General features: G+C 46.7%; 1 protein-coding gene across 1 annotated transcript; it reads right to left on the bottom strand.

Annotated features, from left to right (window-relative positions):
• Window positions 1–585: 585 nt before the first annotated feature.
• On the bottom strand, window positions 586–3,446 carry LOC112928525 (free fatty acid receptor 2). The gene is made up of 2 exons (XM_026010344.2): window positions 3,325–3,446; window positions 586–2,334 (listed from the first exon to the last, which is right to left on the bottom strand). The coding sequence occupies exon 2, from the start codon at window positions 2,325–2,327 to the stop codon at window positions 1,338–1,340; it is 990 nt and encodes a 329-aa protein (XP_025866129.1). The 5' UTR covers window positions 2,328–2,334; window positions 3,325–3,446; the 3' UTR covers window positions 586–1,337.
• Between the last annotated feature and the right edge of the window lie 9,746 nt (window positions 3,447–13,192).

Genomic DNA, 13,192 nt, shown 5'->3' with positions numbered 1-13,192 from the left:
CACCCCCAGAGAGTCAGTAGATTTGAGGGGGTCATGTGATCTGTTTTTGTACCTTGCAATTCTGCTGTATTGCCTCAATAGCAGACCACTAGTCTGGGGCTAGGGTCAGTTAATGAGAGAGAGAGACGAGACAGAGAGAGAGAGAGAGAGAGAGAGAGAGAGAACAAGAGCTAGGGGTCCTTATTGTGGAGAAATGAGTTAGGAAGGTGGGATTGGGCAGGGAGACACGATACGAAGTAGGCAATGGAATGATAGGATAGGAGTTCCTGGGACGAAAACTTTTGACAATAGGAAAGCTCTGCAGGTTTCTAAGGGGGAGCTTCATGTGTTTGAGACTCCTGAGATACACTCGATACGGTTAAGTCAGGATTCACCCCACATCTTCTTTCTAAATCCCGTCTCTGTCCGTCATTGGAAACAAGATCCCACCAGCCCCCTCCCTAACTCCACTCATTACATCCTGACCTTAAAATACTTTGTGGTTTCACATGCATAACCCTCCCTCTGTGCTGCTGAGTCGGCTTCTTCATTTCATGTTTGCCCTCCCTGGGCTTGTAGAAAAGCATAAAAATTGTGGACACTCGCTTCAGGGTTTAACCATTTTTATTTTCAATCTGCCAGACCGGGTTGTCTGCTCTTGTCTTATAGTCAGTGTTGACTTCTGACTGACAGGCACCAGGCTGTGTCCTAGCCCATGTGGGGTGCCATGGAGGGAGGAGACGAGACCCAGACCTCTGGCAGGTTTAATACGGGGAGACAGAATACACACTTGAAGATGACTGGAGCATACTTACAAAGCAGCAGGTCAGAGCGATACAGTGCAGACCTAGATGGTTAGAGTTCAAAGTCCCTGGTCCTCCCTCTTAGTTCCCTTGACTCATAATCTTCCTGAGTCTTCTTTGACCTCAGTTGGTATTCCCTTGTATTCCCTTCCATCTCTTCCCATGTCTTCTTTCCAGTATCAACAGCTGGCCCAGGGTCTAGATGTTGTTTCAAAGCCTGTAGCGAGATGGCTTAGGACTCGGCTTTAGCCTGATCGTCCCCAGCTACCACTGTGTCACAAGGACTGAATTTGTATTAGCTACATTGCTCCTGAAACCGTGGTCTGAGGGTGCTTCTATGCCAAACCCTTTCTTCCTTTGTCATGGAGCTGTGCTCCTTTGGGAAGAAAACTTTAGTCAGGAAGGGATACCAAGCTGCTGAGAGAGATTTCTACAGCTCCCGTAGTGGATCCATCCGAGGATTTCTGACTCTGGGACAGGAACCTCACGTTCCCCCTGTCCCAGCCTGCTCAATGCCTGTGTCACCCAGAGTGCCTCCAAAGGTCCCGGACACCCCTATTCTGTGGTGAAGTCAGAACTCGGAGCTCCCTCTGCTTGACTCACACCCCTGTCCCCGCTCGTCCCCTCTGTTGTCTCTTTGCCTCTGCGCCCCAGCAGGGAGGCGCTCTGATGCCTCAGGATCTGCAGCCCCCTTCCAAAGGCTCTACGCACAGCTGACGAAGAGAAATAGAAAAGCAGGGGGTCCAGACTGGCATTGAGGGAACTGAATACCACGGCTTCAGCCCTCCACAGGGGGCTCTTCTTCGTGAAAAACCCCACCAAGTGGGATACGTTGTAAGGCCCGAAGCACACCAGGAAATTAAGGAGCGTCACGACAGCCAGCCCTACAGCTCTGCGCCGCCTCTGAGCCCCCACGTGGGGCTGGGTGAGCATGATCCACACAAAGCGCCAGTAGCAGAAGATGGTGATCACCATGGGGACAAAGAACAGGAAGAGGCACAGCTCCAGCCTCACAGGAAGCACCACATCCAGCTGAGCTTTGGTGAAGTTCTCATAGCAGGTGATGCCACTCTCACTTGTGGCATTATGGGTTGAGTTCCAGTACTGGCCGATGATCACGATGGTGCAGTGACCGAAGGACATGACCCAGGCGATCACGGCCGCAATCACTCCGTACACCGGCTTGCGGGACAGCTTGTACTGCACGGGGAAGGCCACTCCCAGGTAGCGCTCGATGCTGATGCCCGCCAGGAGCCACGTGCTGCAGTAGATGCTGCTGTAGAAGCCGAACCCCGTGAGGGCGCAGAGTAACTCGGGCAGGTACCAGCGGAAGTCGTACGCGGCCTCGATCATCTTGAAGGGCAGCAGCAGCAGCAGCAGGAGGTCCGCCAGCGTCAGGCTGAGCAGCAGGATGTGCACGGGGGCCGGGTGGGGCTGGCGGACCCGTCCTATGAAGGCCCGCAGGGCCAGGAGGTTGGCGGGGAGGCCGGTGAGGAAGATGACGATGTAGGCCGTGAGGATGAGGGGGCTGCGCCAGTTTGTCATGATGGCTCTGGAAGAGGTTGACAAAGGGCAGGGTCAGGAGGTGCCCCTGGGAGCCTGCGGACCCCCCTCCGCTTCAGGACGTGGACATCCCCTGTGCTGCTGTCCCCTCCCCGGCCAGAGCCCTGTGCCGCCTCCACCGCTTGCTCGCACACCTGCCAGAACTGCCCAGAGCAATTATTGACTTTGCCTGGGGCGGGATAGTAAGCGGGAGTTATTACGTTTGCCATCATGTGTCTCTGGGGGGGACCAACCCATGGCTTTCTCCTTCTCTCCCCACAGATACAGGAAGTTGCCGTTATCAGCTTCCAACTTTCCTTGAGTTCTTTACCGGTCGGAGATCCGCGGAGAGAAAGGGCGAGCCTCTCCCGAGGAGAGGGCTGTGAGCGCTCAGGGGCTCGAGGCTGGGAAAGCCCAGGCCGTGGGACCCAGGGCCAGCTCCTCACAGGACCCCGCCACACGCCCAGGGAGCGGGGGCCTGGCCCCCCAACCCATCTCCCTACCTCGTCCTCCTGTCCTTTTGCAGAACACAGATTCTCCTCCACCTTTTCCTCCCCTGACCAATACCCGACTCTGGGACTATTACTGAAAAGAGGAAGCTAATGAAGTGTAGGGAGGGGCATTGGGGAGGAAGGGTGAGCCTGTGCTATCTTTTGGGGCTTGTCCTCTAAGAGACTTTAGAGCAGATTCAAGAAAACCCACAGGCAGCAACTGGCTCCAGAGCCCGGTGTTTTGAGTGTAAACAGAAGAACTGTAAACGGGGTCATTCGGTTTCCACTTGGCTTGTGACCCCTGCTGCCCTAACACAGCCCACCCCCTCGGTCCTCTCTCCGGGCTTGAGGTCCCCCGTCTCTTTCCTGGATCCCAGCTACACTGGCTGCAGGTATGAGCCTCACATCCAGTTTCTCACAGACTTCGGGCAGCCCCGCAGGCACCTCCCCCTCCAGTCCAGATCCCAGCATCACTTCCCAGAGCACAAGCACAGAGCCGGCTGCCTTGCCTTGTCTGCAGTCCAGAGAGATGGCTTCTTGGGATCAGTCCTGAAGGAAAGTCGGAAAGCTTCTGGGGAAGAGGAACGGGCCTTTAGCCACTGCTACTGCCCATTTCACACAGGAAAAAATTGTAAGGAACCTGCTGGTAGAAAGCTTTTATACTAGCACAGGTCATGTGACCAGAGAGAGGAAGGTCAGTAATTGAACACTGTCTCCTCTCAAACCTGAAGGATGATGGGGCGCCCGCCGGCATCTTCCTTCTCCCCCCAGAGATCCTCACTCGACTTCCAAACCAGATTCTCCATCCCTACGTCCTGGATTATTTTTTCATTCCCAAGCGTTTTTCCCATTTCTCAAGTTAGATGATCTCATCTTCTCTTTTCTAGGCAATTTCTTTTGTGATTCTTCTCATTTTCAGGAAAGAAGTTTCCTGTTTCCTTTGATTCTTCAATTTTTTTCTTTATATGGGGTCTCCTGCCTTCTGCCCCCAACAGGTCTCTTTTGCCCTCTTGATTGGGACAGTTTGGTTTCACCCAGCCCGAGTCTTGTTCTGGTGGAAATAGCATGGGATTTAGAGTCATGCAGATGTGGGCTCAGACTCAGGTCCCTTCACTGTAACCTTGGGGCAGATGAATATTCTGAATTTTAGCTTCCTTTTTGGGTTAAATGAGGATGGGAATACTTACATCCCAGGGTTTGGGTGAGGTGTGGATGAGACAGCATGTATGGAGCATCTGGGCCAGTGGTGAGCACTTGGTGGGTGCCCATGAGTGGAAGTCGGCTGGAGCTTTGGTGAGAGCAAGCCACTTGGTAAAACAGCCAGAGGCTGAGGGCACCTACATGCCATCTGACTTGGGGGAGTATCAGGGATTCAGGAGGCCCCGCGTACCTGTGTGGCTCTTTATAGGGCAGTTGTGCTCAGGCTCCCGTGTCTTTCCCCCATAGATCCCCTCTCCCTGTGGGCTGGGTCTCACCTCTGAGCCACCCTTGTTCCTCCCTCATTTTCCCCCCTGCTCTATGGAACTCCAGATTAGAAGCTCCTCAATTCCTGTCCAAATACACACACCTGAAGAAACAGAGTCGGAACACGGTTTCCTCTCAACCTAGGGAATGGGTCTGTGTTTTGCCATCAGTGGCCTGATCCCTGCTTCCAGAATTCTTCCCCCGGGACTTCTACTCATCCCGTGTTGTTTGCTCATTCAGGCAGGCATTTCATTAGTCAGTTGTTGGTTTTGTAGCCTAGAACCCCAGGGTCCAGGGATCCTAAATAGTAGCTTTTCTTTCTCTTCAGCTCTACCCTCCACTAGAAGCAAGGAGTTCGATCTTGGCATTTGTCTCCTTCTCCCAGTACACACATGCACTTCCCAGATAAACAGGGGAGCTAAGGAAGAGACCATTCTCTGTTGCTTGCTACCAGATATATTTGTGTCATTTTGCTTTTATGATTTTCTATAACGTTCATGAGGATCTGGATTTAATGACAAAGCAGAAAGTTCTGGTACGCAAGTGTTGAGGAGTAGGACAACTGCCTTATCTCTGCTTGTCCTTCCTGTGCCCCGTGCCTTCCTCCTGTCTTTGTGGTGTGTCACCTAAGTTGAAGGGGCACCACTGAGCCCCCTCCTCCACATTCGGGGTAGTTATGAAGGTAACATAATAAAGGAAACTTTGAACTCATGACTCACAACATCCACCTATGTCACAGGAAAAGGAAATGCAACATCTCAAGCTAAATTCAAGGGCCGAGCTTACACAAAGGCAATGTCTTTCACAATCTCTTCCAAGTTGTTTTCTTTCATCATCATTACAACCCAGCTTTAGAATAGGAAGTTGGGCCCATTATCTTAAAATTATGTATAATCACTTTCTCTACTTCCTTATCCCTCAGTCACCACTCCTGTCTCCTATCCACTCTAATCTGGGTTATATCCCCTTTTTTTCCCCATAGGACCAGCTTATCCTAAGATTAGCAGTGACTGCTATGCTACTAAATTCAGTAGACATTTTATTCCCCTCTTATTAGCCTTCAACACAGTTTCCATAGCCTCTTGAAACATTCTCTTTCCATGAATTCTCATATATTATGCTCTTCTGGTTTCCCAGCCTTTCCCCGGGTCGCCTCTTCGTTTCCTTCACTAGCCCACCTTTCCTTAATCATCCTTAAGTGTTCAAGTGCCTTAAGACTTGATTCCAGATTCTCTCTTATCCTGGTCCTATGCTCTCTCTAACCTGTTGTATGTATTTCTGCATTGTCAATTACCATCTTCATAAAACCCAATTTTGAATCTCTATCCTGGGCTCCTGTGAGCTCTAACATCCACATGTCCAAATTCCTGGTAAATATTGTCATTCAGATGGCTCCCAGGCACCTCAAATCCAGTGTGTCCAGAACTGACTTTAGACCTCTATCAGATTAGGTCTTCTTCCAGCATTCTCCATATTGGGGCATAGGAGCTCTTCCCGTTCCATCCCCCAAGCCATAATCTTGGAGTCAGTCCAAGATTGGAGCTGTCTTCTTTTCTATCCCCTCACTATATTCCCACATGCTTCTCAGAGCCCATTGAAAGCTTCCATCTCTCCCCTTCTCCATCATCCCATCCCAATATAAGCCACAATCTGTTACCTGGAGGTTGGCAGAGGCCACGACAGGCTCCTTCCCAGCCACTCACGCCCCAATAGTCAATTCTCCATTCTGTAGTTACTGGGATCTAAAATATCAAGCCAGTTATATCATATCACCCTCTTATTTAATACCCTTTCTGAGGGGCACCTGGGTGGCTCAGTGGTTGAGCATATGCCTTTGGCTCAGGGTGTGATCCTGGGGTCCTGGGATGGAGTCCTACATCAGGCTCCCTGCATGGAGCCTACTTCTCCCTCTGCCTGTGTCTCTGCCTCTCTCTATCTCGAATGAATGAATGAATGAATCTTAAAAAACAAAACAAAACAAAACAAAACTCTTTCTGAGGTTTCTTATTGCCTTGAAGATAAACATCAAAATCCTTAACAAGGCCTATAAGGCCTGCCTGGCGTGACTCTTGCCAACTTCCAGCTCTTCCTCAACTCATATCTCTCTTCTCTCTCCTTACTCTTTAAGCAAGACCATGTCTCACTTACATGAATGTGCCACCTTTCCTCTGCCAGGGGCTCTTGACCAAGCCTCTACCTGCAGTGCTCTTTATTTCTCATTACCCACTCTACTTCCCTGGTCAGTCTCTAGCCTTCTTTCAGATATCTACTCCTTCCTTAAGAAAGCCCTCCCTGACCTCCTAGGTTCAGTTAGATCTCTTATTGCATGTTCTCAGAGCATTGTTGCTAAATAATATTCTGTTTCATGGATATTTTTTATTTTATTTATCCATTAACCTGTTGCTAGATGTTTGGGTTTTTTGTTTTTCAGTTTTTGGCTAGTATGAACAAAGCTGCTATATGTACCTTGTTGTTTAGGTCTCTGGGCAGATATGGGTTTTCAGTTCTCTTGAGCAAATACCTAGAAATATATTGGCTGGGCTGTATGGTCAACTTTTTGTTTAACTTTTTAAGAAACTGCCAGTTTTCCAAGGTGGCTGTACCATTTTTATTCCCACCGGCAACGTATGAGCATTTCAGTTGCTCCACAGCGTTGCCAACCCTTGGTATTTTTTAGTATTAAGTTTTAAGCATTCTAATTATGCGGCATGGTGTTTCATTGTGGTTTTAATTAGCATTTCGCTGATGACTGTTGATTGAGCATATTTTCAAATACTTATTGGCCATCTGTGTCTTCTTTTGTAAAGTGTCTGTTTAAGTCTTCTGCCCATTTTTTAAAAATTAGATTATTTTCATATTACTGAGATCTGAGAGTTCATTATTATGTTCCGGGTACTGCTCATCTGTTAGATGTAGTCTCACTACATGACTTATGTTTCCACTTTCTTAATTGTTCTCTCGAAGACCAAAAAATGTATTAGAATTTTGATAAAATCTAGCTCATTTAGTTTGCCTTTATGTTTTGTGTTTTTACCTACCTACCCAATTCCAAACTTTCTTTTCCCTGTTGAGTTACCTTGGTACCTCAACTGCAAATGAATTGATTGTATCTAAGTGAGTCTGTTTCTTGAGTCTCTGTTACGGTCTAGTGATCCTTACGTCTTTCCTTTCCCCATTCTACACAGTCTCGATGACTGTAGTTTTATAATAAGTCTTGAAATTGGGAAGTGTAAGTTCTGTAGCATTGTTCTTTTCTAAGATTGCTCTGGCTCTTCCAGGTCATTTGCATTTCCATAGAACTTTTTTTTTTTTTTTTTTTTTTTCAGAGAAGCCTGCTGGAATTTTGACTGGGATTGTGTTGAATCCATAGATGATTTGGAACTGTTGAAACTGGGATCACATCAAGCCTTCCCATCTGACATAGCTCTATTATTTAAGTGTTTAATTTCTCCCAACAGTGCTTTTTAGTGTTAAGCAAAGAGCTTTTACACATCTTCTCTTATATTGATTCCTAAGTATTTTTGGTGGTCTTGCAGGTTTAGTTTTTTTTTTTTTAATTTTGTTTTCTAATTATTTGTTACTTTCATAGCGTCTTCTACAATTCCTTCAAAGCACTATCTCAGTGTGTTATAATCCATTTATTGTATGAAGGTTTGCTTAATGTCCATCTCCCTTACAGACTCCCCACAAAGGCAGGGTAAATGGCTGTTTTGCTCACCATTGTATCCCCAGGGTCTGGCAGAGAGCCTGGCACATATTAGACACTTGATAATTGTTTCCTGGATGACATGTGGATAGATAAGTGGAAGATTGGAATGAAGAGAAATCGATTTTTAAAAGCTTGGAGATACTTGTTTCCAGCTGTCTCATTTTATCTTCTTCTGGGACTGTCATAAGAAATACCAGCCAGGAATCACTTGAGAGCTCTTTCATAGATTAAGGCACTCCTGCTACTTTTGCGGGAAACTGCCAGGATCTTTCCTCATCGCCGGTATTGATAAATCAAGCTAATATACCTTTCTGACCTAGCTTCTGCTTGGCAAAGATGAGGGCGATGTGGATATAAAGTATTCAAAAATGATGGGAAATACAGGATTTCACCAGTAGTGGCACTAATGGTAAATAAAGAGCTGTCGTTTCATTCATTCATTCAACCAATGTGTCTGTTCCCAGTGCTGTGTAGGGAGAGGTCTCCAGAGGGATGAAGTTGGAAGCAGAGAGAGAATAGAAATGCACTGGGGCCATCCAGGGGAGGGCTGACGATGGCATGAATTCAGGAGGAGTACAGGATGCCAGAGAGACAGGGAGTGAGAGAGATGGTTGTAGACCAATACATCTGGGTAGACTTTGAGATTTTATTTTTCTCCTGTGCCAGCACAGTTCACCCTCCTTCCATCTATGTGTTACCATTTTGAGCGCCTGCAGTGGCTTGTGAAGGTATGGAGGTGACAGTTGATGCCCACCCCTTGCATGTCCTCTTTTAGTTGCCACATGCCCAGCCTTGCCCACAGTTCCAGTCGACAGCAGTGTCCTCCAGTTCTGCAGCCTTGCCACCTCCATCCTCAGTGTTGTTGCACCACTGAAGAGGAGGAACAAGGAGGGGCATCCCAGGACTAGCATCTTGGGAGTGTTCTTCAGGCATGTCCCTGTTGGGCTCCTTGGTGGGCATCATGGGTTTTGCCGCCCACCAAAGGTAACCATGCCCCAACCTCCCTCTGCAGAGATCTCCCTTCACTCTGTCCACCTGCTTGCTGTTCATCAGACTCTACTTCTGGCCAACAATACCAGCTGTGGTGGCTGGATAATGATCCCCCCAAAAGATATCCACATCCTAATCCCTGGAACCTGTGAATGTTGCTTTATGTGGCAAAAAGGACTTTGCAGGTGTGATGGAGAATCTTACAACGGGGAGGTTATCCTGGATAATCTGTGTGGGCCTTAAAGATGATCACAGATATTCTTATCAGAAGGAGGCAGAGGGAGATGTCCAGCAGACAGAAGAAGGGAAGACAATCTGATCACCAAGGCGGAGACTGGAATGATGTGGCCAACAAGCCAAGGAATGCCAGTAGCTACCAGGAGCTAGAAGAGGCAAAAATGGGTTTTCCCCAGACTGATGATACTGGTTTAGGACTTCTGGCCTCCAGAACTGTGAGAGACTCGATTCGTGTTGTGTTAAGCCACCAAGTTAGTGACAATTTGTTATAGTGGACATAGGAAACGGGTACACCAGCCAACATTACTGCTCATTCTAGGACACTATGTATCAGGCGCTATGCTAAGAGCTTTACAAAGATGAACTCATATAATCCTGAAAACATTCTGTGAAACAGACTCCTAAACACAGAGAACAAACTGGTGGTTGCCAGAGGGGAGAGGATGTGTGGGGGTGGGCAAAATAGGTGAAGGGGATTAAGAGGTAGGAGCATTCAGTTATAAAGTAAATAAATTACAGGGATGAAAAGTACAGCGTTGGGAATAAAGCTAATAAAAAACATTCTGTGAGTTTGGCACACTCATCCCCATTCTGTAGATGATAAAACTGAGATATTGGAGGGGTTAAAAAATTTGCCTAAAGTCAGCTGGTATATGGAAGAGCTGAACTCTGAATTTGGGAGCCAGCTTTCTGGCTTAGGAATCCATGGTCTTCACCACTGGGCTCTGCTCCCTTCCCCCGCCCCCGTCTGGATTAGAACTGTCTCTCCCAGCAGCCCCTGGAAGTCCTGTAGATCGCACACAGGAGGTTACAAGGGCACAGGCAAGGAGGCAAGGGTGTAAGATCGTGTCATCTGCTTCCCATAACGACTCTCTGAATGATTGCCAGCCTTCCTGCTGTTGTCCTTCACTCTTTCCCTGAACCCAAGAGGGAATAACCTTCCATCCCAGTTTCCTAGGAGCCCGGCATGTGTTCTAGTTCATGCTCTAACCCCAGATCCTGGATGCTGTCATCTTTTTTTTTTTTTAAGATTTTATTTATTTGAAAGAGAGAAAGAGAAAAAGCATGAACAAGATGAGGGTCAAAGGGAGATGGAGAAGCAGACTCCCTGCTGAGCACAGAGCCCAGTGTGAGGCTCCATCCAGGACCCCAAGATCAAGACCTGAGACAGTCAGATGCCCAACCCATTGAGCCACCCAGGCACCCCATCAGACGCTGTCATCCTTCATCCTTCCTTCTCTCCCTGTCTCTAACCATTGGAAGCATGGGGAATGGAGGGGAGAGAGCATCTTCTGTTGCTCTCTACTTAATTCTCTCTGTTGTTTAGCACTTATGAGCACGAATGTTTATAAGGATCTGGATTTGATGGTAAACAGGACTAAGATCTTGGGAGGAGACTTTTCCTTTATTCCTGGAATCTTGAAGAAGGTGGTCTGACCTCTTCGCCCCCACTCATCCCTCTTCTCTATCTTCTGTCCCTGCAAAACTGACCTTCAGACCAGGAACAGGTCTGAAATCCACCCCCCCTCCACCTCCCCATCCCCTTGGCTACACACAGCTTCTAACCCAGACACTAGGTAGCATTCAGCGGCTCAGGCCTCCTATGAAACAGCACAAGGCAGCTGGTTGTTAGCTTGGATTGCATTTTGGTTTTGACCCTGAGCAAAGGAGGAAGGGCAGAGTCTTTAGAAATGGAAGTGCAGATTTCCTCAGTAAAACTGAATGTGGTTGCCGTCAGGTACTGGCTGACCCTGCAAAAGCTGAGCCGACTCGGGGCAAAACTACTGCTCCGTGTTCCTTTTCCCAGCCCAGTCCTGGCTCTGCTTTCCTGCTCTTAAGCTGCCTCTGTCCCATATGCTGCTCCTCTTCCCCAGCTGGATGTGGCATCACTGGAGCTATCAGGATTTCTGTCCAGTTTGCAGAATCTCAGAAAACTCAGATTACAGCACGGACTCTCCAGAGGCATGGGGCAACGTACCAGAAATTTTTGCATGGGGAAAGCAGTAGTACGTGTGGTCTGATAATTGGAATTTCCCAGGAAAAGGGAAAGCCCTGGTTTTCTTAATGCAAACTGCTGTAGAAAGTAGAATTTCTGTTTATCAAAAGCGGAAATTGGTTAAAAATAGATTGAGAAACAGTGATGCAGCTGATGTAATACTTTACTACTAGTTCTCAGAGAAGTTTATATGAACTGAGATCCTCTGCATGTTGAGCCACCCTCTCTAAGCCCCTTCCATTGCCAGAAGAATTCCGCTCCCTTAGTGAGCAGTGAGAATGTTGGGAAGAGAACAAGAGGGTGTGCCAGTGGGGTCTTCCGTTTCGAGGTTTTCCTCTTTTCCCCAGGGCTTTGCCACGCCATGATAGGATACCACAGTAAATTAGCACCTGAGTCTCCCTTTGTGGGAGACCTCTCAAGAGGTCTTTGCCACATATAAAGCTAAAAGCCTTATATCTCACACGAGCCTAGAAACCCAAACCACAGAGGCTTAAACACACAGGGTTTTTTTTTCATCATGTCACATGAAGGAAACGGGGCTGATGCAGCTTCTCAGAAGTGGCCATCAATAACTGAGGCGTCTTGCTTTCTGCTTCACCATCCCTAGATTTGACTTTCTGCTTCATGATCTTAAGAAGCATCGACATTCTGAGCAGAAGAATGGCGGGGGTGGAGAATACAAAGAGCAAAAGACATGAGAGCTAAATCTAAAACTTGAGAGACTTTATTTTGTAGAGCAGTTTTAGATCTGCAGCACAGAAGGCACAGAGATTTCTCTTATACCCCACACATGCATAGCCTCCTGCATCATCCACATCCCTCGCCAGAAAGATACGTCATTACAATTATGAACTTATGCTGACACATCATCATCACCCAAATCTATCCCTTTTTTAACCAAGAAAATGACAGCTTTTCTAGAAGCCCTACTCAGCAGACTTCTTACTTCTTATTGGCTAGTTCTGTTATCTTGTGACAACTCCTGTCTACAAAGGTGTCTGGGAAAGTGATTATCAACTGGGCATTTTCCCAGTCAGACAAAATTGGTTAAGGAGGGTGGGGTAAATGCCAAAATTACAGAGATCTTGAATAGCACACATAGGGAAGAAAAATACTTCAAAAACTAAAATATCTATGATGACCATAAAAAGAGGTAGGATTTTACAAAGCAATCTATAGATTCAATGCAATCCCTATCAAAATACCAAGAGCATTTTTCACAGAGCTAGAACAAATAATCCTAAAATTTGTATAGAGCCACCAAAGACCCCAAATAACCAAAGCAGCCTTGAGAAAAGAGAACAAAGTTGGAGGTATCACAATCCCATATTTCACAATTGCTTCAAAGCTGTTGCTTTGCTTTTGTCATACTATCAAGACAGTATGACACTGGCACAAAAATAGATGCCTAGATCAATGGAACCAGTGAGTCCAGAGATAAATTCACGCTTATATGGTTAGTTAATCTACAACAAAATAGGCAAGAATATGCAATGGGGAAAAGACAGCCTCTCCAACAAATAGTGTTGGTAAAACTGGACTACTTTTTTTACACCATACACAGAAATAAATTTTAAGTGGAATAAAGACCTGACTGTGACACTTGAAACCATAAAACTTCTAAAATAAAACATAGGCAGTAATCTCTTGGACATCACCCTTAGCAACATATTTGTGGATATGTCCCTTCAGGCGAGGGAAACAAAAAAATGAAATAAAATAAACTGTTGGGACTACACCAAAATAAAAAGCTTTTGCACAACAAAGGAAATTATCAACAAAACAAAAAGGCAACTTACTGCATGAGTGAAGATATTTTCAAATGATATATTTGATAAAAGGTTAATTTCCAGAATACATAAAGGACTTAACACAACCCAGCACCAAAACAATCCAATTAAAAAATGGGCAGAGACCTGAACAGACACATTTCCAAAGAAGGCAAACACATGGCCAATAGGTACATGAAAAGATGCTCAAC

This window comes from Vulpes vulpes, chromosome 1 (assembly GCF_048418805.1).
Source record: "Vulpes vulpes isolate BD-2025 chromosome 1, VulVul3, whole genome shotgun sequence".
In the NCBI taxonomy this organism is placed as follows: domain Eukaryota; kingdom Metazoa; phylum Chordata; class Mammalia; order Carnivora; family Canidae; genus Vulpes; species Vulpes vulpes.
This window is presented reverse-complemented; position numbering and strand designations above follow the sequence as displayed.

What these genes read in the sequence shown, in the direction of transcription:
- LOC112928525 (XM_026010344.2), bottom strand. Translation starts at nt 2,327, where the DNA reads ATGACAAACTGGCGCAGCCCCCTCATCCTCACGGCCTACATCGTCATC.